Source organism: Saimiri boliviensis, chromosome 14 (genome assembly GCF_048565385.1).
Source record: "Saimiri boliviensis isolate mSaiBol1 chromosome 14, mSaiBol1.pri, whole genome shotgun sequence".
NCBI classification, from domain to species: Eukaryota; Metazoa; Chordata; class Mammalia; order Primates; family Cebidae; genus Saimiri; species Saimiri boliviensis.
This window is the reverse complement of record NC_133462.1, coordinates 63,852,746-63,879,908: the sequence shown is the minus strand read 5'-3', so window position 1 is coordinate 63,879,908 and position 27,163 is coordinate 63,852,746. Positions and strand designations below refer to the sequence as shown.

Here is a 27,163-nt window from a genome sequence, read left to right as displayed (position 1 = left end):
CCTAGAATCATTTGTTGAAAATGTTTTTCCACATTGAGTAATCTTGGTACCCTTGTTACAAATCAATTGACCTTAGAGGTATGGCTTCACTTCTTGACTCAGTTCTGTTCCATTGCTCTGTATGTCTGTCCTTGTACCAGCACCACACTATCTTAATTAGTTAGGGTAGCTTTGTAGTAAGTTTTGAGTGTTAAATAATTTTGTTCTATTTTAGTTTTTCAAAAAATTCATGATCCTGGCCAGGCACAGTGGCTCAAACCTGTAATCCCAGCACTTTGGGAAGCTGAGGCTAGGAGTTTGAGACCAGTGTAGGCAACATAGCAAGTCCTTGTCTCTAAAATTTTAAAAATTGGCCAGGTGTGGTAGCCTGCACTGGTAGTCCTAGCTACTTGGGAAGCTGAAGTAGGAGGATTGCTTGAACCCAGGAGTTCGAGGTCATAGTGAACTGTGATTGTGCCAGTGCACACTCTAGCCTGGGTAGGAGAGTGAGACCCTGTCTCTAAAAAAAAAAACCCGATCCTTTTTATTATGTATTATGATATTAATAATGAGGCTAGTTCATGACACAAATATTAATTTAAAACCGTTTTGGATTTAAAAGTGTTTACTGAGTTAGAACAATGTTTTTCAAGAATTAACATATATAATTTGGGTTAAATGATCTTTATCTCCATGTTGAGGAAAATGTTTACTAAATATGTATTTCATTATTAGGAATAACAATAGTTCCTGTTTAATAGTTCTTTAAAAAGCTGGACATCCGGCCGGGCGCGGTGGCTCAAGCCTGTAATCCCAGCACTTTGGGAGGCCGAGGCGGGTGGATCACGAGGTTGAGAGATCGAGACCATCCTGGTCAACATGGTGAAACCCTGTCTCTACTAAAAATACAAAAAACTAGCTGGGCGTGGTGGCGCGTGCCTGTAATCCCAGCTACTTAGGAGGCTGAGGCAGGAGAATTGCCTGAGCCCAGGAGGCGGAGGTTGCGGTGAGCCGAGATCGCGCCATTGCACTCCAGCCTGGGTAACAAGAGCGAAACTCCGTCTCAAAAAAAAAAAAAAAAAAAATGCTGGACATCCGTTGTAGAACTGTGTTTATTGTGTGATTAATCAATCAAATTTTTATTGACTGCCAAGTTATTGATTTATAAATACTGGGCTAGAGTATTCCTACCAAAAGAACTTTGGGAATAGTTTTTATGCTGGTTGGTTTTGATGGATTTTTTTTTTTTTGAGATGGAGTTTCACTCTTATTGCCCAGGCTAGAGTGCAATGGTATGATCTTGGCTCACTGCAACTGCTGCCTCCTGGGTTCAAGTGATTGGGATTACAGGCATGTGCCTCAGCCTCCCAAGTAGCTGGGATTACAGGCATGTGCCATCACGCCTGGCTAATTTTGTATTTTTAGTAGAAACGGGATTTCACCATGTTGAACAGGCTGGTCTCAAACTCCTGACCTTAGATGCTCTGCCCACTTCTGCTGCCCAAAGTGCTAGGATTACAGGCGTGAGCCACTGTGCCCAGCATTGGATGATTTTAAGAATAGTTGAGTTTGTTATGAACTGTATATTCAAAATGCATTTGTGACAAGTTTTCTGAAAAGCAGAGATCAATATATACATTTCCCCCTAATATGGTGTTCCATTTGTTAAAATTAACAGGTTCTTGAAGAGAAGAAAATTAATTGGAGGCTAAATTTGTTTTGTGAAATAAAGTATAGGTTGCATAGATAAGGAACAAGGATGTCATTTAGAATAATTGATGCAGGCTGTTTTATATGGTTAGGATAGAATTTGTTTTGTATACAAGAGACTGCATTGGGCTGCCATTTTAAATAATCATTCTAAGCTGCATTAAGCCTCAGATACCTGTATATAGATGTATTTTCAACAAATAATAGATACTGCAAAATAAGTATAATGTTAGAGATAGCATGATGTATTGGGAAAAAACATTGACTTTTGAGTTAGTATGAGGTTGGTTCCTGTTTCTCCCACTTGCTAGTTATATCTTTGAGCTAACTGCTTAATTTCTCTGAGCTTCAGTTTCATCATCAGTAAAAATGGAGATTATGAAGCTTGAAGGTAAAGTGAAGCATGGTGTTTGGCACTCTATAAATGATTATTTCATCATTACTATTATGATCATTATTATATTAATGCCTAGGAAAAGAATTATGTTAAACTTTTGGGAAAAGGCATATGTAAATGAATAAAAGCTAACTTATGAGGTAGTTTTATAAATATATCTGAGGCTACTCAGGCTTAGCTAATAGTGTAGCTCAATAGAGCTCTTGCTTTAATAAATCAATAAAAATAATTTAGGCCATAGTCTAAATAAAATATTAACTAATTAGATTTTATGTTTGTAAATTTTGCAATGCTTCAAAGCAATTTATTAATTCAGTCACCTATTCTAATGCAAAAATTTGAGTGCCTTCTCTGTGTCAGATACTATGTTGGTGGCTGGGAGTACAGTGGCAAACAAAACAACATAGTTCCTGTTGTTCTTTTTTTTTTTTTTTTGGAGACAGAATTTCACTCTTGTGGCCCAGGCTGAAGTGCAACGGCAGGATCTCAGCTCACTGCAACCTCCACCTCCTGGGTTCAAGTGATTCTCCTGCCTCAGCCTCCTGAGTAGCTGGGATTACAGGCATGCGCCACCACACCCGGCTAATTTTGTATTTTTAGTAGAGACGAGTTTCTCCGTGTTGGTCAGGCTGGTCTCGAACTCCCGACCTCAGGTAATCCGCCCACCTTGGCCTCCCAAAGTGCTGGGATTACAAGTGCGAACCACTGTGCTTGGCCTAGTTCCTGTTCTTAAGGAGTTTACATGTTAGTGTGGGAAACATACAACAGGAATCACATAACTATGGAATCAAATCTTTGAAAAGGGCTATGAAAGGATGAGACAGAGGACTTGATCTTGAGACTAGTGGTGTCAGGGAGGGATGACCCCCTTGAGAAAGGGACGCTGAAACTGAGACCTGAGGAATCAGTAGCAGTTGGCCAGGTGAAGCTAGGAGGAGGGGCAGCATGCACAAAAGCAGACAAGGGTTTGTCATGTTCGAGGAACAAAGGGAAGGCCAGTGGCTACAGCAGGGAAGGAGTGAAGGGGAAGAGGAGCTGAGTGGTTGAGGGAAGCTGGTAAGGCCAAATCCTTTAATGCCTTATAGTACATGTTAAGGATTTTGAAATTTATTTTAAGAGGAAACCGTTGAAACCTTTTAAGTGAGGGAATGATGAAATCAGATTCTTACTTATAATTCTACTCTGCATGCTTTGTAGAAGTGGACTCAAGATAAGCAAGTGTATGTGGCCGGTCAACCACGTGGAATAGTCTCACCTTATCAGGTGAGGGTGATAGTTGATTGGTCTACTGATGATGGCAATGGAGATGGAAAGTGAACTAATTGGAGAGTTTTATAGCAGGGAAAATTGTCAGGACTTGCTGAGAGATTAGACTTAGAGGATGAGGTAGAGGGAGAGGTGACAGGGATGCCCCTAAGGTTTATGGTGTGAGCTGCTGGGTGGATGGGGAAGCTCAGAGAGGAGGCAAAATTGAGAGGAAAGATTTTAAAAATTTAGCATATAGGGTAGATGAAAAACATCCAAGTGGAGCTATGAAATTGACATGGATGTGCAGTCTGGAACTTGTAAGGGAAACTTGAGCTAGAAAGAGAAATTGGGAAATTATCCATTGTATTTAAAACTGCGATCACCTAGTGATATCTCAGTATGATATGATGAGAGGCCCAGGATTCACTTGTGAGGGAATGCTACCATTTGGAGGTTAATAGAGTAAGATAGTGCAGACTTAGGAAGAGTGGCTAGAGAAGTAGAGGGAATGCCAGCCTTATGAATGTAGGGTCACAGAAGTCGACAGTGTTTCAAGGCAGGTGCCTGCTGCATGCAGCTGAGCATTTATTTACATTTTCCAAGATGAGAGCTGACATATCTTTTATTGTATATATAGCAAGACCAGCTTCTTTGAGGTGGTAGAAGTGGAACTAGATTGGAGTGGGTTGGAGATGAATGATGAATGGGAGGGGACAAAATGGAAATAAGAACATATGACTTTCCAGAAGTTGAGCTGTGAAGGAATAGAGAGTGATCATTGGAAGGAGTGATACAGGTTCAAGGGAAGACTTTTTACATTTTTTTATTTTTTAATGTGGAAAAGTAGGTCCTGACTCACTTAGAGTTGTACCTCATGAAATAAATCAGGATCATTTACTTACACACCTAGTGTATTAGGAAACTGTTCTTGGTGAGGATTGAATGAAAGAGTGCATATCAGCACTCCATACATGGAAAGCACTTAAATGTTGGCTCTGTTGGCAGAATCAGGCTGAGATGTCCAGAGCCCCCATGGATCTGGTCCTGTTCCAAGCTCTTTATTTAGTAAGGCTGCTCTCCTGCCTGCTCTCCTGCAGCCCCTCTGCATTTTCTCAGTTTCATTCTTCCTCTCCCTAAAATCTGTTCTTTCATTTCTTTGAAAATTTCTTCCTGCCTATCTAACCCCGTGACACCCATCCACAGTGGTCCAGTTTCCACTCTTTTCCTCCTTCTGAACCTCTTTGGCATCAGCTCTGTAATTGTGGTTCGTAACTATTGGGCTGACATTTCCTGCAGTGCTTCAGAGTTATCTCAGGGGGTCAGGAATCCATAGGCATATTAAGTACAAACTGTGGATGAATAAATAAGGTGTTTTGTAAATATGTGCTAATGTTTTTTAATTATATGTGACTGCTATTTTGATTAATCCTTTAAAAGCATTTAACTTTGTTGTTACTTTTGTTGTGGGTATTTTCACTCAATTCTAAAAGAACTGGTCTATTAAGGCTGGCCACATTTTTTGAGCTTAAAAAAGAATGTTCATACTTGACAAGGTTAGGAATCATTGCTCTACAACATTCAGAATTCTGCTTCATGTTCTTGACTATTGTCTTTTCTTTTCCTGTCTCTTTAACAGATTTGTAAATTGCTTAAGGGCAGGGGTTGTGGTTCTTTCTTCTTCCTTGTACCTTACTGTAGAAGTTGGCAAGCTACATCCCTTGGGCAAAATCCAGCTCACTGCCTGTTTCATAACTCCCCTCCAGCTAAGAAGCTTTTACAGATGAACATTTGCAATCAACCTGATGCTAAGAGAACACTAAATTTGAACTCCAATTAAGCAAAATGTTCTCTCCCAAGAAATAATTCCATTCTTATCATTAGTAGACCTGTATTACAAAAATTGCATTCAGTTATTATTACTTTTTAATTTGAATTTTGTCAATAAAATTCTCATAGAAATTTGTTAGAAATTATGTATGTATATAAGTACATACATAATACTCTCATTTGCCTCTTGGCCTGCATATCTGAAAATTTTGCTGTCTGATCCTTTATAGAAAGTTTGAGGAACCCTGCTTTATAGTCATAGTTCCTAACCTTGTCTATACATCTGAATTATTTGAGAAGCTTAAAGTAAGAAAGCATATATATTTATAAGCATAAGTATATGTATTCCCCTACCCTGGAGATTCTGAATCAGTACATCAGGGGTGGAGCCTGGGAACTTACATTTTTAACAAATTATTGAATTTTTTGGGAATCACTTCCTTTTAATGCATTCACAGAGTTGAACCCCAAGAGATAATGAAATGAATATTAAGTTATATGTCAGAGGATGAATTCTTACTTTAGCATTTAGTAACTATGAGATTTTATTCAAGTAACTACTTGTTTTGCTGATTTAAAAATTTTTTAGTCCTTTGATTTATAGACAGCTTTGCTTACTTTCTACAGTGGTACTTCTTTTACCTTTGAAGGTTTATTAGAACCTCTTTCAGTATCTGATGAAAGTAAATAGCCGCTCCCTCTAGAAGGGTGCACCTGTGTTAGTTTCCTGTGGCTACCAAAACAAATAACTACGGAAGTGCTTAAAGCAACATACATTTATTCTGTCACTGTTCTGGAGGCCCAACATTCAAATCAAGGTGTCAGCAGAGCCAAGATTGTTCCAGAGGCTCTAGGGAAGATCCTTCACCTCTACCAGGTGAAGATCTGAGCTGTGTTCCTGGGCTTGTGGCTACATCACTCACCCTTGGCCTCCAGGGTCACATTGCTGCCCCTTCCCCATGTTATTTCTTACACAAGGACTCTTGTCATTGGATTTAAGGTCCATCTGGATAATCCAGGATAAGCACTTCCTCTAAAGATTCTTAATCACACTTTTTATCATATAAAGTAACATTCACAGGTTCCAGGGATTTGACATAGATTTTTGGGGTTGTGAGGAGCGGGGGTGCATTTTTCAGCTTTCCATAGAACCTTTGCACATGCTCACAATTTTATAGTTCAAGGAATCACAACTCTGAAGTCCACATATGGATCCTATGGACTTTAGGTTTGGGCTCCTTGCTCAGTGAGAACCTTATATCTGTAGTGTGTTCTAGCTAATCTTTTTATTCTTTCCTGTCTCTGTGTCATATTCTTACATTCATCATCCTATTAATACCATTCTTGAAATGATGTTTTTTTCTTATAACCTTAGAGTTTTCCATGTATAGTTTGCTGTTTGGGTTAATTTCTCTGATTCTCTTAAGAACTGTTTATCCTTTGATTAGACTTCTTGTTAAAAAAGAAAGCTCACCCACGCCTTTTTACTTCATTCTGCAGTAGGGAGACTAACTTCTCTGCCAACACAGATAACCAGTAATGCTTCTAGTGAGAAGAAACACCTTGATTGAGTATCTGCTGTGCCAGGCCTTTTAACAAGTGCTTGCACGTGACTTCTTATTTAATATTGAAAACAATCCTGTCGAGGGAAGGTAGTATCAGTGAGCAAATGAAGGCCTGTGGTAACGTGCACAATGTGAGTGATAGAGCTGGCAAGAGCTGAGCTGATCTTTGAGTGAAGATCTCCTCTAAAGCCTGAAAACACAGCACACTTCACTTTTAGTTAAATGATTAGTAATCTCATTAGACAAAGGCTACCTATGTTTTGGTTTCACTGGATTCTAGTCAGATTTACAGTGCTTACTTACAGTATTACCTTACACAAATATCTTTTCTGATCCTTAGCTTTAAATAAGTTTAATACCTGGCTGGTATATCTTTCAGGGTTTTGTAGAAATTGAGAAAATATAGATTGAAAGCCCTTTCAAATAGGAAATTTTTGCTAGCATGTAGTATAAATGCAATTAATTGGTTTCTCATTTCAGTATATTCTTAATACTTTATTCTTTTCCTTTTCTAGATTTCAAGATTTGGAAATGTGGCCAAGCCTCAAGCCAGAGGATATATTAACCCCAACTATGAATTTCTTTGCTTAAAACTTCTTTGATATTTGGCTGGTGTGAATTCTTACATTCTACTTTCTGCTCTTTTATTTTAACGTGCGTCCCCAACTTTGTGTAGCTAGTTTCACTTAGGATATCTACATTTGCAGTAACTTTCTGAGCAATTCTCTTTCCTAGGTCAGTTTTTAACTCCTCTCATTACCTCTTTGCCATGGGTTTACCTGGTAGCTTGGAACTGTGCTCTGGACACTTCCTCTTTTTTCTTGTCTCCCTCCCCTAATTTATTCACACCTTATTTATCTATAGATAGACTCTTCTGCAGGGTTAATATCCCACCTTGCTTGCTTCATCTCATTAATACTGTTTCCTTCTATCTTTGCTCTTATCCTCCAGGATATAAAGATACTCTCATCTTTTTTGTTCTTTAGGCAGAGTCTCACTCTGTCATCCAGGCTGGAGTGCAGTGGTGGGATCTCGGCTCACTGCAACCTCTGCCTCCCAGTTTCAAGTGATTCTCGTGCCTTAGTCTCCTGAGCAGCTGGGACTACAGGTGTGCACAACCACCATGCCTGGCTAATTTTTGTATTTTTTTGTAGTGACAGGGTTTCATCGTGTTGGCCACGCTTGTCTCAAACTCCTGGCTTCAAGTGATTCACCCACCTTGGCTTCCCAAAGTATTGGATTACAGGCATGAGCCACCATGCCCAGCCAAGATCCTTTTATCTTTCAAAAAATCCCGATTTAGCAAACTAGCCTCTCTCATTCCCAACAGCTCATCATTCCTTCCTTCTGACCTACATGTTATCAGTTCCTTTTACCTACTGGCTTTCTGTTGTTTATAACATAATGTTAAGGATTCTGATGCTGTAATAACCTGGCCCAAGCCTGCTTTATCTTTTGGGTGCTCCTTCCCTTTGTTCTTTCTGCTGCAGTGTAGAATGTCCCTCCTATCAAGACCCAGTTCTTTTGTTTGGGTTTCATTTCTCCCTGCTTGCTCAGACACCTTCCTTCATTGTTAATGTCCTCTTTCTTTAACTTTCATAAAAACTCTTGATTTTCAAATTACTTTTAAAGAATTAGAGGATATGGTAGCCTGGGTTCATGTTTCCAAATATCAGCAAGAGACTGGAGCTGAATAGTGGCTCCCCAATTTGGGTGGTGAATGTTCTCTTTATTTAAGCACAGTCCCACTGTTCCCTGTTGTCATATAGGAAGTCTACTTCCCTCTGATGTCACCTGTGTGGTGATAAAACAGGAATTTTGTATTCCCTGGCCTAAAGTCTAGTATCTGACTATTAAAAGTAATCCTATAATCTGAATTTGTATTTAAAGATATAATCTTATTTCCTCTTATTCGTAGTACCAGCTATCTCCCCAAGAAGGTTTCTACCTGGGTATGTTCCCCATGTCTTTGGTATCTCTTCCCTTCATATTTCAGCTGACAATGACTTCTTTTCCTAGATTCTGTGGTACATATTTTCATGTATATTGTGTTATTTCACAGTTTGTTTTTTATTCCCAGTAAGTGAGCAAACTTCTTGAAGACAGGGATTGTATTACCTCAGTTTAAAAATTGACTTAAGTTTTATATAGAAGAAAACATATATTTAAAAAACAAAAGGCACACAGCTAAGTGAGTTACTGGCATGGTGATGGGCATGAGAGCTGAAAATGACAGGGAACAGCATATTCAAGATTCCAGTCTCGTGTACTCCAGGGTATACATCTGTTGACTAGAAAGGCAGGCAAATTGCGTATGCTATTTAAAATGTTTACCTGTTTTTATCTTTTTTTTTTTTTTTTTTTTGCCACCTTCTATCTTCCCTCACTTTTGACTTTCTCTTGAATTACATTAGTTAATTATTTCTTGATAGAATTCTAGTATACTTTTTTATCTTCTGCAGTGGTGGAACCCTGTGTCTCTGAAGAAAATAAAACTAGTTGAATGAATGAATACATCAATAAGTGCTTTGAGGGATAGTGAACAGGAGGTGATATAAATTAATTACATTTACCATCTGTGTTTTTCTTTGCAACTAATTCAATCAGGCAGGGAGGAACCATAGAGTTATGTTTCTTCTACTTGATTTAAAATATCTCAGAATTCATTTCTGGCTCTAAATTTCTTTAAGATCAAAACCCTTGCTGTATATAATAGTTCAGTTCTAAAGCTTTTTAGAGCTCTGTGAGCAAAGCAGAGAGGTATCCATGTTGTACACTTTTTCCTGGCAATTTGGTGTGATCCTTTACCCTTAGGAGAGGTTAGAATATTCTTTTTTCCGGCCAGGCGCGGTGGCTCAAGCCTGTAATCCCAGCACTTTGGGAGGCTGAGGCGGGTGGATCACGAGGTCAAGAGATCGAGACCATCCTGGTCAACATGGTGAAACCCCGTCTCTACTAAAAATACAAAAAACTAGCTGGGCGTGGTGGCTCGTTCCTATAATCCCAGCTACTTAGGAGGCTGAGGCAGGAGAATTGCCTGAGCCCAGGAGGCGGAGGTTGCGGTGAGCCGAGATCGCGCCATTGCACTCCAGCCTGGGTAACAAGAGCGAAACTCCGTCTCAAAAAAAAAAAAAGAGAGAATATTCTTTTTTCCATTTACTCATTTTAGGAATTGTATTAGTACATACCCAAGACTGAGTAATCTATAAAGGAAAGAGGTTTGATTGACTCACAGTTCCATGTGGCTGGGGAGGCCTCACAATCATGGTAGAAAGCAAATGAGGAACAAAGTCATGTCTTACATGGCAGCAAGCAAGAGAGAGCTTGCGTAAGGGAACTCCTCTTTATAAAACCATCAGATCTTGTGAGACTTATTCACTATCATGAGAGCAGCATAGGAAAGACCCACCCCTCATGATTCGATTAGCTCCCACCCAGTCCCTCCCACTACTCATGGGAATTATGGGAGCTACAATTCAAGATGAGATATGGGCAGGGAGACAGCCAAACCATATGAGGAATCTAAAGCAGATACTACTAAATTCCATTACTTTTAAAGTTTTCCCAATGTTATAAAATTAAAGGACCTTTGATTTACATTTGAATCTCTGAATTCAGTGTAGTGTTCTGTTGCTCAACTTATACATAAATGAAAGGAGCTATTTAAAAGGATGAGACAAGAAACATTTGAGCAAGTTGGGGATTTTGTACAGGTGGAAGTACTGTTATTGAGGACATACTGTAGAAAGAAACTTAAGATGTAAAGTCTTAGCTACCTCAACTCTCAGTGGCTTAACATAATTATTTGAACCAGGCTACTTTAGGGGAGAGGTTGTTAGACAGTAAATGGAAGAAAAGAAACAAGAAACAAAAAGAGTGCAGTCCATTTAGTAATGTCCCCCATCATTACTTTGATCTGGAGGAAAAAGATATTTACAATTTGGCCCATTACAGAAAAAGTTTTCTGAGTCCTACTCCAGGATAAATATCCAGAAGTGGGTTTGCTGAGTCAAGTTGTGAATATATGTTTACTTTCATGAGAAACTGCCAAACTATTTTCTAGAGTGGCTGTATCATCTTGCATTTCATCAGCAATGTTCTAGTTGTTCTGCACCCTCACTAGCTCTTGGTATTGCCAATATTTTTAAATTTTACTCATTTTAGTAAATGTATAAAGGTAGCTTGTCATAGTTTTAATTTTTATTTCCCTAGTGGCTAAAAAGTTTGCTGAGTCTTGCTGCAGGATAAATACCAGTGTTTTCTTACACCTGGATAGTGAGATCTGGGGTAATTTTCTGCCTTGCGTTTTTTAGTATTCTGATTTACTACAATGAATGTATGTTATTTTAATATTCAGAAGGCCATATCTTTTTTGAAACCTATTTAAAATAACATTTTTAAAATAAATTTTTGTTGGACATGGTGGCTCACACATGTAATCCCATCACTTTGGGAGCCCAAGGTGGGAGAATTGCTTGAGCTCAGGAGTCTGAGATCAGCATGGGCAACAAAGCCAGACCTTGTCTCTACAAAATTAGCAGGGCGTGGTTTCGTACACCTGTAATTTGCAGCTACTCAGGAGTCTAAGGCAGGAGGATCACTTGAGCCTGGGAGGTTGAGACTGCAGTGAGCTATAATTGCGCCACTATACTCCAATTTGGGTAGCAGAGCAAGACCCTACCTAAAAAAATAAAAATAAAAATAGGTCAATTTTGAGGGTGGATACGGTGGCTTATGCCTGTAATCCCAGCCTTTTGGGAGGCTGAGGTGGGCAGATCACCTGAGGTCAGGAGTTTGAGACCAACGTGGCCAACATAGCAAAACCCTGTCTCTACTAAAAATACAAAAATTAGGTGTATGTGGTGGTGCATGCCGATAGTCCCAGCTACTTGAGACTGGGGTACAAGAATTGTTTGAACCTGGGAGATGGAGGTCACAGTGAGTCAAGATTGTGCTACTATACTCCAGTCTGGGTGACAGAGCAAGACTGTCTAAGAAAAAAAAAAAAGACTGAAAAATAAGCACATTTTCTAGGTTGTATTTGAATTTTATTGTAATTTTGGTGATATCAGTATTTGGAGTTTTTCTTTATTATGAATATGTAAATCTACTTAGAGCTGGGCTATGTATGAAACTGTATACTTTTACTTTCCTGCACAGAGTTTTCCCTAGATTTAATAATTTTTGTTTCTTCTTTTGCTTACTTTGGTATGAAATGATCACTAATTCACCCCCAACTCCTTTTCAGTTTTTGATCTTAAGTCATTCAGATGCTGCTCTGCCAATTTCATCTTTTTTGGAAAGTCTGTCTGGGAAATGCCCAACTTGCTCCAATTTGGACTGGTATACTAAACCTGGTATACAGCCGACATCTTGATTATCTTCCTTCCCTGTCATCCCGGAAATCCTTGTTGCATTCCCAATTTCTTTTGTCACATGTCTTTCTCTTTCTTGGTTTATTTCTCATTTTGGTGAAGCACATCATCCAATAGCTTCATGAGAACAAGAGGTTCATACATTTGAAAATATTTTTCTGTGCTTTCACCTGGTTATTCTAGGTTGAAAGTAGTTTTCCTTTAGGATTTATTTTTATCTTTTTTTTTTTTCCCCAAGTCAAGTGCAATAGTGAGAAGGAGGGAAGCATTAAAACAAGTTTAGTCTTTGTGAACAATCAATTGGAATAACTCACTACCTTTGGACCAGCCTTTCTTCAGGATTTTGACAATCATTATTATTTTAATAATAATCTCCACAATATTTTTTGCTTTCAGTAGCTATTGAGAAATTCAAAGTTAATCTGAATCCTTATCCTTACATGTGTCCTTTTTTTCCTTTCGTACAGTTTGTTGGATCGTCTCTGATTTATTGTTTTGAAATTTCATGGGGATGTATGTCTTGGTATAGGTCTGTTTTTATCCGTTGTGCTAGCTATTTGATGTCCCATGTCAGTCTGGAAATCCACATACTCAAATGCTCTTTAACTATATCTTTGATTTCTTTTTCTCTGTTCTTTTTTCTGGAACTCTTGTTATTTGAAGGCTGGATTTTGCGGAATTGTCTTCTAATGTTCAAGTCTTTTCTCTCTTGTGTTTCATCTTGTTTTTAAATCTCCTGTTTGGAAGATTATGTCAACTTTATCACTCAGTTTTTCTATTGATACTTTTATTTTTACAATCATGTTAATTTCTAACAGGTCCTTTTTTTCTTGTTCTAGTCTCATGGATATTATCATCTCTTCTCTTACCTCATTATAGATATTAATGCTGGTCTCTTTTGAAGTTTTCTCTTTTGTGTAACGCCTCTGTTTTCTCAGATTCTTTATTTTTCTGTTTGCTTTGCTCTGTCTTCCACATTAAGAGCCTTTTTTAGGTCTCTGGCAATATGTGACTATGTAGGGGAGGAAAAACTTTTCCTCTGCCCTCAGGTTTCATAGGTATGGCCCGTGAATTGGCAGGAGAAAAGCATATACATCTTATTTGATGTTAGCATTTTTTATGTGGCATAGGGAGCTTCATAGAAAAGAAGTGAAAACTCCAAAGAAGCATTTAGATTCAGGATTTTATATACCTTTTTCTTTTCTTTTTTTGAGGCAGAGTTTCACTCTGTTACTCAGGCTGGAGTGCAGTGGTGCAATCTCAGCTCACTGCAACCTCCACCTCTCAGGTTTAAGCAATCCTTCTGCCTTAGCCTCCCAAGTAGCTGGGACTACAGTTGTGTGCCACCATGCCTGGCTAATTTTTTTGTATTTGTATTTTTTTTTTTTTTAATTTTAGTAGAGAGGAGGTTTCACCATGTTGGTTAGAATGATCTTGAATTCCTGACCTCAAGTGATCTGCCCTCCTCTGCCTCCCAAAGTCCTGTGATTACAGGGTGGCCACTGTGCCTGACCTTTCTTTTCTTTTCTTTTTAAGAGACAAGGTCTCACTCTGTCTGCCAGGCTGGAGTGCAGTGGTGTGATCATAGCTCACTGTAGCCTTGAACTCCTGGGTATAAGTGATCCTCCCATCTCAGCCTCCCAAGTAGCTAGGACTAAAGGCTTGCATTAGCATGCCCAGTTAATTTGTTTATTTTTAATCTTTTTGTAGAGATGAGGTCTTGCTTTGTTGCCCATGCTGATCTTGAACTCCTAGTCTTTTTTTTTTTTTTTTTTTTTTTTTTTTTGAGACGGAGTTTCGCTCTTGTTACCCAGGCTGGAGTGCAATGGCGCGATCTCGGCTCACCGCAACCTCCGCCTCCTGGGTTCAGGCAATTCTCCTGCCTCAGCCTCCTGAGTAGCTGGGATTATAGGCACGCGCCACCATGCCCAGCTAATTTTTTGTATTTTTAGTAGAGATGGGGTTTCACCATGTTGACCAGGTTGGTCTCGATCTCTCGACCTTGTGATCCACCCGCCTCGGCCTCCCAAAGTGCTGGGATTACAGGCTTGAGCCACCGCGCCCGGCCGAACTCCTAGTCTTAAGCAATCCTCCCATGTCAGTCTTAGCACTGGAATTACAGGTGTGAGTCACCAAGCCTGGCTTTATATACCATTTTAATGAAGGATAATAAATTGAAGAGAAGTGACTAGATGAAGGAAAGGGGTTTGAGCTTTTAAGAGTGGCAAACTGTAGGAAAGTGAGTAGGAACTACATGGGAAAAACTAATGGAGGGAAAGGATTATTTTAGTATTGTTTGTTATGCAGACTCATCTCCATGTTGACTCCCCATTCCTGGTGATAAGAATGTTTTCTTCCTAGTGTCTTGAGATTAAGTTATTCATGGGGAGTTTATGCCTTGTTTCAAGCCAGAAGTGGGGACTACAGAGAGCCCTTCACACATCTGCTTTTCTCATTCCCTTCAGCTGTCTGTTCTTGTTTTAAGAGTAAGGGATTAACATAAAACCTCTACAAGCAAGTGGCTATGTCTGATCAACATTGAGCCTCATTGTAGGTTGATCTTACTGGAATATTTCACTGGGGAACCCCACATCTCAATATTTTTAGGTCTTTCGTCTTGAGGTAATCAGATTTCCTAGAGAAGATGGTTCCAAACTCTTGGCTGTCATATCCTGGGAGCTTAGTGGTTGAAGGGAAGGGAATCATAGAGATAGATCTTTGTTTCCAATATGTGTTTATTTAGTCCTAATATTGTTAGGATGATTCTCACTTATTATTTAACCTCACCTTGATTTTGCCACAGGCTTAAATTCATTTTGACGCTTTAACTTAGTGGTTCTCAAAGGAGATTGGGGTGGAGTCAGGATGTTTAGAATTACCTTTTGGGTTGTTACAGTCTGTTGGGCAGGCAAGCTAAAAGTTTTGCAATACTAATGAGCTGTAGGAGAAAGAATTGCTGCACCTAAAATGCCGCTAGCTCCCCTTTGAAAACAGTGCAAGTTTAACTTAAGGCAAATCTTAATGCCAGTTAACATTAATTTCCAGTTGTTATCTTTGACTTTCCTTCTCTTTCCTAATTCATGCTTGCCAGGGGTGTTTCTGATTTTAATGATATTTGAAATTGGAATTCTAAAGATTTTTTTTACATAGGTATGTGGAGTTAGGAAGTCATTGCAGAAGTCCAGGCAAGAATTATTGGTGGCTTGGATTAGAATGGTAGTAGTAGAGAAGGCCAGGTGTTATGGCTCATGCCTGTAATCCTGGAACTTTGGAGGCCAAGGTGGGCAGATCACCTGAAATCAGGAGTTCAAGACCAGCCTGGCCAACATGGTGAAATCTCATCTCTACTAAAATAAAAATTTAAAAAAAGTTAGTCAGGTGTGGTAGCACATGCCTGTAGTTCCAGCTACTCAGGAGGCTGAGGCAGGAGAATCATTTAAAACTGAGAGGGGAAGTTGCAGTGAGCTGAGATCATACCACTGCACTCCAGCCTGGACAACAGACTGAGACTCTTGTCTCATTAAGAAAAAAGAATGGTAGTAGTAGAGAAGAAGAAAAATAGAGGATGCTGAATATGTTTTGAAGGTAGTCCACTGGACTTAGAGACGGATTGAATGTGGAAGATTAAGGAAAGGGAGTAGTGAAAAATAGTCTTAGGTTTCATCTTCAGATGACTGGGTGAACAGCAGTGTTCTTTGCTAAGATGGGGAAGACTAGAGAAAAGAGCCATTCTGTATTGAGCATATTATATTTAAGATGTCCCATCTGGACCCAAAGAGTATGTCGATTTTTTTTCATGGACATCCATTGCCCCTTTAGACTTGGTTATTATTCAACTGTCATTGAAAAAAATACTTGATTATTTGGCTATATGCCTCTCTACCCCTCCTTATTGCTGCTATCTGGCATCCTTATTTGTTGAAGACTTTGGGACTTGGCTTGTCCACCCTATTCCCTGGCATAATCATGGGCAACTTTAGGGACTGCAAGGGCAATTTATCCAAGTTCCTGTCCTTAAGGTTCTTTGACCTGAAGCATGCCAGCAGTGACAATATGATATTGTGCTTTTGAATCCGAGTACCCCTCCTTTATAACTATGTAAGTTTGAAAACAGTGCTTAACTTTTTATGTCTCATTTTCATCATTTGCATATTGGGGTTGATAGTATCTGTACGGTTGGAATTTTGTGAAGATTAAATCAGAAAATAATGTAAATTATTTTCTATTACTAATTACTAGTGCATGGCAAATAATAAACATTCCATAAATGTTAGCTATTATTACTTAAATGTTTATGTAATAATATCTGCTACTATTATTATTTTAGTTATGTAATCCCTCCGAAAGCTACCTCTTGAGCCTTTCCCTCTCAAATTTTAGCCTCCTAAAATTTAAGTGCCAAAGGGACACTGACCATGATTTCCTAGTGTATACAATGTACTTGCTTTAAAAAAAAAATTAAACTTATCAGCACTTCAATTCCAGTGGTTCTTATTCAGAAGTATGTATCAGGAGGGTTTTGAAAAGTCTGGGTCTTCCCTTGGGAAGTGTTACTAGAATGTTGTGGAGATGGGCGTGGCATCAGCATCTCTATGTGTGATTGCCCTCCGTCCCTTTCTTTTCTAGGTAGTCTGCCATTTGTTGCAAGGCTTCTTTTCCTTACCAGTCTCCCCTCCATTAATCAGTACTTTAAGCCACTTTCACATGGCTTAACACCTTAACTCTTTATTAACACCCTCCCTCAGATGAATCCAATCCTGTCTGCCTCAAACCTAGACTGCTTAAAACCATAGTTCTTCAGCTATGTGAAATTCACTTACGGATTATTTTGGCTGTCTAATTTTTTTTTTTTTTTTTTTTTTTTTTTTTTTTTTTGAGACAGAGTTTCGCTCTTGTTACCCAGGCTGGAGTGCAATGGCACGATCTCGGCTCACCGCAACCTCCTCCTCCTGGATTCAGGCAATTCTCCTGCCTCAGCCTCCTGAGTAGCTGGGATTACAGGCACGTGCCACCATGCCCAGCTAATTTTTTGTATTTTTAGTAGAGACGGGGTTTCACCAGGTTGACCAGGATGGTCTCGATCCCTTGACCTCGTGATCCACCCGCCTCGGCCTCCCAAAGTGCTGGGATTACAGGTTTGAGCCACCGCGCCTGGCTAATTTTTTTTTTAAGAGAGTATCTATATGTGTCACCCAGACTGGAGTATAGTGAGTGGCATGATCACAGTTCACAACAGCCTTGAGCTTCTGAGCACAAGAGATCCTCTGCCTCCGTCTCTAGAGTAGCTAGGACTACAGGTGTGTGCCACCACACCTGGCTAATTTTAAAAATTTTTATAGGGACAGGTTCTCAGCTTTGTTGCCCAGACTGGTCTTGAGCTTCTGGCCTCAGGGGGTCTTCCTGCCTCAGCCTCCCAGAGTGCCGGGATTATAGGTGTGAGGCACCGTGCCCAGCTAGCTCTTTACTTTTTACTATTAAACTGATTTTCATATAACACAGTAGGCATAGGGCTCTTTCAGTTACTAGTGATTCCCAAAGTGACTTTACTATCATATAATCCCATTACCATTACCCAGGATCTCTATGATACTATCAGTTATATCTCCTTAATTTTTTGCAACATGTTTAAGTGGCATTAATTTTATTGTTGTTTTATAAGTGAGCAAATGAAGGCACAGAATGGTAAAATAGTTTGTTGCATCAGCTTGCAGGTATAATAGGCAACCTTTCTTCTCTACGTTAATTCTGTTTCATAGGTCAGTATAATGGATTTAGTGTCACTGTCTTTAAAGAGTTTTTGATGGGTTGTTGTTTCTGTTTTCTTTTTGAGATGTGAAGTGTCCAGATTAATTCTAATCTGTAACTTTTGGGGAAAGTGTATTGATATACATGTTAGAGTGTGTGTGTGTGTGTGTGTGTGTGTGTGTGTGTGTGTTATGTGTATGTAGTAGATGATAACCTTTAGCTTTGGTTTTTCAATAAGAATTTTAAAATGTATTATAATTGGAAAATTTTTCTTCCAGTTTTTATTCAGTTGTCCTTTATTCCTTTGGAAATAGTGGACCTGACCCATTTCTTTTTTGATAATTCATTTCATAGAGCAATGTGTTAGAATATTTTTGTTCTTCTAATCAAGTGCATTGTAAGAACTGGCAGGCATCCATAACTTCTTTTCTATCTCTTGGTTAGGATATTAGCTTTATTACTGTATGTACAGGTCCTGGGATTGTTGGGCATAATCTGAGGAGCATAGCTACTTCATCTGTGTAATAAATTGCCTTTTTGCTACAAACATTTTAATCTTGATTTTGTTAGCCATTTAACTTTCTAACAGTGGTCCTTAAATTATATTCTAAAAGAAGAATACCATATATATTAGAAATATTTGTTGAATAAAATTAGGATTATTGTAAAATTCAACATGACCTTATTGCTACCTCAGGATAATTTCTTGGTAAAAAGTTAATCAAAGCTGAGTACGGTGGCTCATGCCTATCATCCCAGCACTTTGGGAGGCTGAGACAGGAGGATCGCTTGAGCCCAGGAGTCCAAGACCAGATTGGACAACATAGTGAGACCCTGGCTCAAAAAAAGAAAAGAAAAGACGGGTTGATCCTGGTACCTTCCCTTTTTTCTTTTCTTTTCTTTTCTTTTTTTTTTTTTTTTTTTTTGAGACAGTGTCTCACCCTGTTGCCCAGGCTGGAGTGCAGTAGCACAATCTCGGCTCACTGCAACCTTTGCTTCCTAGGTTCAAATGATTCTTGTGCCTTAGCTTCCCATGTAGCTGAGATTACAGATGTATGCCACCACACCTGCTAAGTTTTGTATTTTTAGTAGAGATGGGGTTTCACCATGTTGGCCAGGCTGGTCAACATGTGATCTGCCTGCCTCGGCCTCCCAAAGTGCTGGGATTACAGGTGTGAGCCACCAACCCAACCGTCTTCACTTTTTGATTTAACATGCTATATGAGTCTTCGTAAATTGACATTTAGTCTGAAAATAAATTTTGGCTAAGTTCTGGCTGAGAGATAAAACATGTTGTGGATTAACTCTTAATAATTATACTTTAAAGTATGATTTCTGAAAGTAGAAGTGAACATTAAAAACCATTTGTAATATATAATGTTAGATTATGTATAATGTTCTGAATATTAAAAGTATAATGCAATTCTTTTTCTATACTTGATAAGAAAGACTATAATTTTGGGGGAAATAGAATGGAAAGGGGAGAGAGAGGATGGGGAAAATTGAGGGAGGGATTATATTAATTCCTTAGGGCTGCTGTAACAATTTACCACAAACTGGGTGGGTTACAGTAGATATTTATTGCTTCACAGTTCTAGAAGTTAGAAGTCTTGAAATCAAGGTATCAGCAGGGACTTGCTCTCTCAAAAGACTCTCGAGGGGCTCTTCCTTTGCCTCTTCAGCTTCTGGTGGCTGTTCACCATCCTTGGCTTGTCACTTCAGTCTCTGCCTCTGTTGTCGTCACATGGTGATCTCTCTGTGTGTCTCTCTGACCATATTTTCCTCCTCTTAAAAGGACTCCAATCATATTGAATTTAGGTTTAGGGCCTACCCTAATTCAACATGACCTCACCTTGATTCACAGATTCTGGGTGGACATGAATTTTTGGAGTATACTGTTCAACCCATTACAGAGGGATCCAAATTCAATTCATATTTTCATATTTAAACCAGTCATACTTACTAGATGTATCTGATTTATATAAAGCAAACAGGTAAGATACATTTTATGTAAAAAAATTATTTTTATTTGCAATTATATTGACGTATCTGCTTTCCCACTGCGTGGGCCTAGGTATCTTGTTTTTTCCATTTATGTAGCACAGATTGCATTAAAGGACTATTTGGTTGTGAAACATCTATTAGTACAGATGGAGAGCCAGAAAACTTTCCACATTACCTCTTAATAGCCCACTATTTATAGAAACAAGCTAGACTTTTCTTGAGTTTTAACTGCTGTTCACCTCAGAATAATACTTGAAATGTTCTTATTTATTTTATATCCACAACATCTAACCGTGCCTGATGCTGATTTATTGAATGAAGAATGAGTTAATGAAATATGTGTGTGTGTGCGTGCATGTGTGTGTTTGTATGTCTGTGTGTCTCCATTGGAGGGTTGTCAACGGGCATATGGGGAGTTTTCATTTGGTTAGTATATTCTCTTTCCTTTTTAAAAACACAACTATGGCATCTCTCTTCTATTCTAAACTTTGCTTTTATTACTTAAAGTATATCATTCCATATTAGTACATAAGTGCTATGTTTACATAATATTTCATTGCATACATATATCATAATTTATTTAGCTTGTGTCCCTTAAAATATTTTTAATTGTGGTAAAATACACTAACATAAAATTCACCATCTTAATTTTTTAAGTGTACCGTTCAGTTTTGTTAAGTATATTCACATTGTTGTGAAACCAATATCTAAAACTTTTCCATCTTGTAAAACTGAAACACTGTACTCATTAAACAACAATTACCCCCTCCCCCAGCAACCACCATTCTACTGTTTCTGTGAATTTGAGCTAGTCTCCCTTTCTAGTTGTTTTTCTCTTTGCTTTTAAAATCAAAGTTGTGATAAGTAGCCTTGTGTACATGTCATTTTGCACATAAATGAGTATATCTGTAGGGTAAATTTCTAGAAGTAGAATTGCTAGGTAAAAAAGTTTGTGCAAAATTAAATTTATTAATTTTGAAGTATAGTGCAAAATTGACTTGTAAACAGGTCTCCCCATCCCTATTTCATCCAGAGCTTTTACATAGAGGTGGCTTGACTTCTTTTCTTGTAGCAGTGAGTGAGATAAGGATAGGGTAAAAGAGAATACTAACGTATAATCAGCCTTTGGTAATTCATATCAAAAAATGCTAGACTCTTCTTTGTGGAATCCTGATGTTTGAAAACTGATGCTTGAAGTAAATTTACTATAAAATGAGGTGGCCGAGTGCAGTGGCTCATGCCTGTAATCTCAATACCTTGAGAGGCTGAGGCTGGTGGATTGCTTGAGCCCAGGAGTTTGAGACCAGCTTGGGCAACATGGCAAAACAAAAAACAAAAATTACGGCTGGGTGCCATGGGCACACCTGTAATCCCAGCACTTTGGGAAGCCAAAGAAGGCAGATCACCTGAGATCAAGAGTTTGAGACTAGCCTGGGCAACATGGTGAAACCCCGTCTGTACTAAAAATACAAAATTAGTCGGGGGTAGTGGTGCATACATGTGATTCCAGTTACTGGGGAGGCTAAGGCAGGAAAACCACTTGAACCTGGGACATGGAGGTTGTGGTGAGCTGAGATTGTGCCATTGCACTCCAGCCTGGGCAACCAGAGCAAAGTTTTGTCTCAAAAAAAAAAAAAAAGAAAATTAGCTGGGTATGGTGACACATACCTGTAGTCCTGGCTGCTTGGGAGGCTAAGGTGGGAGGATCACAGAGCCCAGGGAGCTTGAAGCTGCAGTGATTCATGATTGCACCATTGCACTCCAGCCAAGGTAATACAGCAAGATCCTGTCTGAAAAAAAAATAAAAAATAAATAAATGAAATTTGGCATAACTACATGGAAATAGCACTGTTTCCCTTAGAGTATACATAGAGATTTTGGTGCAGTGACTTTTCATCTGATAACTTTAAATAAATTGGCATTTTTATTAGTTTTCTTATTTTGAAATAAAAATATGTATTATTATGTCTGAATATTTTCTTATTAAAGTAGAATTTGGAGGGTTGGGAACCACCTCTCATCAATGATTAGTATTAACAGTTTGAAATTTATTTTTCTAGACTTTTTTCAGTGCATTGAACGACACGTAAATTGTATTTCTGCTTTAAAAAGATGGGATCATGCTATATTTACTGTTTTGTGATTTGTTTTGTTCATAATATGTGTTTTTTGAGTTAGTGAATAGAGATTTCCTCTATTCTTTTAGTGGATTTATACTCTCCTATTACATCATAATTTTCTAGTTCATTCCCTTGTTGGTGAACATTTAAGTTGCGATAAACATTCTTTACACATATATCTTTGCTTATTTGAACAAAAGTTTCCAGAGGCTAAATTCTAGGAAATAGAACTTCTAGATAAAAGGTAGGACCATGGCTGGGCATGGTGGCTCATGCCTGTAATCCTAGCACTTTGGGAGGCTGAGGCAGTTGGATCACTTGAGGTCAGGAATTCAAGACCAGTCTGGCCAACACAGTGAAACTCCATCTCTACTAAAAATACAAAAATTAGCTGGGCATGGTGATGCACACCTGTAATCCCAGCTACTTGGAAGGCTGAGGCAGGAGAATTGCTTGAACCCGGGAGGTGGAGGTTACAGTGAGCCGAGATTGCACCACTACACTCCAGCCTGGGTGACAGAGTTAGACTCTGTCTCAAAAAAAAAGTATGACTATTTTATATTTTAATGTCTATTTGGGGGCTCTATAAAAGTTGTATCAACATTCTAAGTGTATAGGAAATACACTTAGTTCTAAACTTTCAGACATTTTAGCTAGGTGATGTATCATCATTAATATGTATCATCATTAATGTACATCAGTTTTTTCTAAGATAAGTTTTGTGATAATATAAAAATCTTTAAAATGACAGCTTTGAAACTTTTTATTCTTACAGTGATGGAATGGGGAGAAGATATTAAAGCAGTTTCAAAAGATGAAGCAGTGATGTTGGTGAATCATCAGGCAACAGGAGATGTGTGCACACTGATGATGTGCCTCCAGGACAAAGGACTGGTAAGCTACCCTCAAGGCAGAAGGTAGAAATCCAGAAAGGAAGATAAAAAGTAATTAATTCAGCCGTGGTGCCTCACACCTGTAATCCCAGCACTTTGGGAGGCTGAGGCAGACAGATCACAAGGTCAAGAGATAGAGACCATCCTGGCCAACATGTTGAAACTCTGTCTCTTCTTAAAAATACAAAAAATAGTTGGGCATGGTGGCGTGCACCTGTAGTCCCAGCTACTTGGGAGGCTGAGGCAGGAGAATCACTTGAACCTGGGTAGGCAGAGGTTGCAATGAGCCAAGACTGGGCCACTGCATTCCAGCCTGGCTGCAGAGCAAGACTCTGTCTCAAAAAAAAAAAGGAATCTGTTCAAATATCTTACTATTCTTTGGAATATATACATAGACTTTAATATGTATACTTTAACTAAAAATTTAGAAAATATTAAAAGGAAAAATATATCATTCTAAGTCACCTGGAAGGGGGATTTAGAGACTTTAAAAAAAATAACTGGGACAATGTGAATTATGTTTCAATAAGACTTTTTAAAAATAGTAACTGGGATGAAAGCAGGTTAATATAGTTCAAGTTGAGGGCTATCTGGAGGGGAAGAAGTGAATTGCCAATTTGAAAACTACAAACACAAAAAGCAGCTTTGGCCTACAAAGTGGTGCCACTTGTCGTCTCAGCTACTTGGGAGGCTGAGGCAGGAGGATTGCCTGAGCCCAGGAGTTTGGGCTGTAGTTCTCTATGGTGATAGGGTGTCTGCACTAAGTTGAGCATAAATATGGTGACCTCCTGGGAACAGGGAACAACTAGCTTGCCCAAGGAGGGTGAACCAGCTCAGGCTGGAAATGAAGCAGGCCAAAACTCCTGTGCTGATCAGTAGTGGGATCATGCCTGTGATCCACTGCACTCCAGCCTGGGCAACACAGCAAGACCCCATCTCTAAAGCAAAAGGTGGGGAGAATGCTTAAGATGGAATAAATATTTATAAACCGAGTGGATTTAAAAAATAAATTCAGCTTTTAGCCTTAAGAGAATTGTCACCTTAGAAGTTAAAGAGGTTATGTTCATAGAAAAGTACATAAATAGAAAGTATAGAAATTAATGGAGTCGCCGGGCGCGGTGGCTCAAGCCTGTAATCCCAGCACTTTGGGAGGCCGAGGCGGGTGGATCACAAGGTCGAGAGATCGAGACCAACCTGGTCAACATGGTGAAACCCCGTCTCTACTAAAAATACAAAAGATTAGCTGGGCATGGTGGCGTGTGCCTATATTCCCAGCTACTCAGGAGGCTGAGGCAGGAGAATTGCCTGAACCCAGGAGGCAGAGGTTGCGGTGAGCCAAGATCGGGCCATTGCACTCCAGCCTGGGTAACAAGAGTGAAACTCCGTCTCAAAAAAAAAAAAAAAAGAAATTAATGGAGTTAATGTGTGACCTAATAGTAAATAATCAAATCGATGGAAGTTCTTTAAGGGCTTAATAGTTATGATCAGTGACTATAAGACGTGTAAACACCGTCCTGTAAGATACCATTCGTCTCATCAAGGTGCCAATACCTTAGTGGCAGGTGGAAAAGGGTATCACAATGTTTTTGTTTGTTTGTTTGTTTGTTTGTTTTGATGCAGTCTTGCGCTGTTGCCCAGGCCAGAGTGCAGTAGTGCAATCTTGGCTTGCTGCAACCTCTATGTCCCCGGTTCAAGCAATTCTCATGACTAAGACTCCCAAGCAGCTAGGACTAGGGGCATAGGTACCATGCCTGGATAATTTTTGTATTTTTAGTAGAGATGGGATTTTGCCATGTTGGCCAGGCTGCTTTATCTCAAACTCCTGACCTCAGGTGATCTGCCCCCCTCAGCCTCTCATAGTGCAGGGATTACAGGCATGAGCCATAAACAATACTTAGTTGCAAAGTGAGATGGCTTCAGTGAAGGTTAAGTTCACTGTATACTGATGGACGCAGAAAACTTTATGAAGGAGAGAGAACATAAACTTGTCCTTTAAGGACGAGTAGAATTTAGTTAGGTAGAGTGGTAAAGCAAGGACTTCTTTGTTAATGAAACAATCTTGACAAAAACATTTAAGTGAGAACAAGCTCTGGTGTGTTTAGGTTCCAGAGATTTTGATTGACTAGGTTAGGGTAGGGTCAGAAAATAAGAGGAGATTGAAGAAAAATATGTTTGATTATTGTAGTATCTGTTTTTCTTATTTATCTGAAAAGCAGTGGCATAATCTCGTTGAAATGTGGAATAAATTAAGTCCTTTCTTATATTATGGATCTTGAATTGTTAAAAAAGTATCACTGTGTAGTTATATTTGCACTTATTATGAGATTTATTGCCTCTCATCTAAGTTCATAATGTTAAAATTTTGCACAACTAGTTGATTTGGCTTTGTATAAAAGAGAATCTTCAATTAGTTGACATTGTTATTCTTACAGATGGGATCATTACATTTATAGTGATTATCCTTAGGGCCTACAATGTCCTTAAGCATTTTTTGAATCTAAAAGGATGATTAAAATGGTCAATATAAATAGGTCTAACTATTCTAACACCAGTTTGGCATGGATGATAACTGTATTAACCAGAGTATTAGGTAATTTGAAATTCCCCAGTCATGTGGACAAAAGAAAGTTTGGCTGGTTTGTTCGCCTTTATAAAAATATTTGAGTTAGTTTTCTAGGTTCATTTTTCTGTCCCAAGTAATTTTCCATTTTCAGATTAGTTAATACTGAGTATTCTAAATAATGCTCTGATAATATTGAATAATTTGAAATATAGAAGGATTTTTAATTTTTTTCATAAAGGAGTAACTGAGAAATATAGGAGCGGAAGCATTATAATTTTTCCCTGCTGCCTAATAATTACAGAGCAATATTAATTTGTATTTACTAGTAGGAGTATTTACTTATTTTATATGTTATGGGTACATTCAAAGAAGGAAGGCTGTTGTGGGCCAGTTAAAAAATATTACTTGGATAGTAATGTAATTGTAACACAGCTTTTGAATTCAAGAGACTTCTTGAAGCCCCCATCAGTTTCTCAGTGGGAGTACTGTTGGCATTTTATTAGGACAACAAACACTGTTATTCAGAACTGTGCCTGGGCATTGCCAGATATTTTGTGTACCCAACTGCTACATACTAAATTCTAGTAGCACTCCTTGGTCATTGTGACAACCGAAATTATCCTGCAGTTTCCATACTCACCCAATGGAAAACCATTGGCCCTATTATAATTTCAAAAGGACAAAGAGAGTGCAGTCATTTATTAACCTTTCTAGACGATGTTTTGATATGTAGAAAATCTGTGCATCCAGATAAAGAATAATTGATATAGATTGATTTTGTCTCTTAGAAATAATGGAAAAGCTCTGAGTGACAGACCTATCAAACATTGACAGAGTTGATTTAGGCAGCTTACGTTTACTGATCCTTTTTTTGAAAAATATGAAATAAAGGATTAATTGTATTTTCTGAAAGTGTTAGTACCTTTTTAATAAGTGTCTGTGAATTGTCTTGGCCCATGATAAAGCTAAGCATTTTTATTTCTGTCAAAAGAACTTTATTAAATGTTTTATAAACATTTATTGACTTATAACATTTGCCCTAAAATAAGTTGGAACAGAGCTATTCATACAAATCCAGAAGATAGTGTGGCTGTCTTTACTGAATTTATGTGTTTTAAGTGACCCTTCTAACGGAAGAGATAAATCCACTATGAATGAAAGGTTAAATATAAAAGCTACTTATTTGGCATTTAAAACCCAGAAGTCAGTAAATTACAACTGCACTTCATAATGTGTCTAAAGCTAAAATGCTTTATAGGTTGAATCCACTGCTTTTTGTTTGCTTGGGGGACACTTTTCAACAAATTTTATTTAGTCCAAATCTCAGTTTATTTAAACAAAGTACTGTAATCATCATTGCAAAGCAAAACAACATGGGATGCTGGTGATTATCTTACTCTGTATTAGTTGCTTGAGGAATCAGTTCTTTCTTTACTAGGCACATATCTTCACTTTTTAAAAAAGTGATGTAATATAGTAAAGCTGATGGAGTAGGAGTTGTGTAGCTGGAAAACTAAGGCAGAAGCTGTAATATTATATTATCTGTGGGCTTTTACAATGCTTTTATAAAAGCAGCACATGGATATCAGTGTTTTAGTTTTTTCCATATGTGCAAGTTCACATAATTTGGTTCTTAGGGATGACGTTTACATCTATTGTTCCCATGGGAAACCGAAGTAGAACTCGATGCATTCTTGATTGAGTTTATAGCTTTCACTTTAGTTAAGGCTTATAACA

The 27,163-nt window shown here is 38.5% G+C and overlaps 1 protein-coding gene across 2 annotated transcripts in view; it reads left to right on the top strand.

The window, feature by feature from the left end:
- LPGAT1 (lysophosphatidylglycerol acyltransferase 1) overlaps positions 1 to 27,163 on the top strand; it is a 93,119-nt gene that overhangs the window by 17,761 nt on the left and 48,195 nt on the right. For both annotated transcript variants that reach the window (XM_039463479.2, XM_074385152.1), the window contains one exon: positions 22,746 to 22,864. In XM_039463479.2, the coding sequence (XP_039319413.1) occupies positions 22,746 to 22,864 (119 nt within the window). The remainder of the gene's footprint in view (positions 1 to 22,745; positions 22,865 to 27,163) is intronic.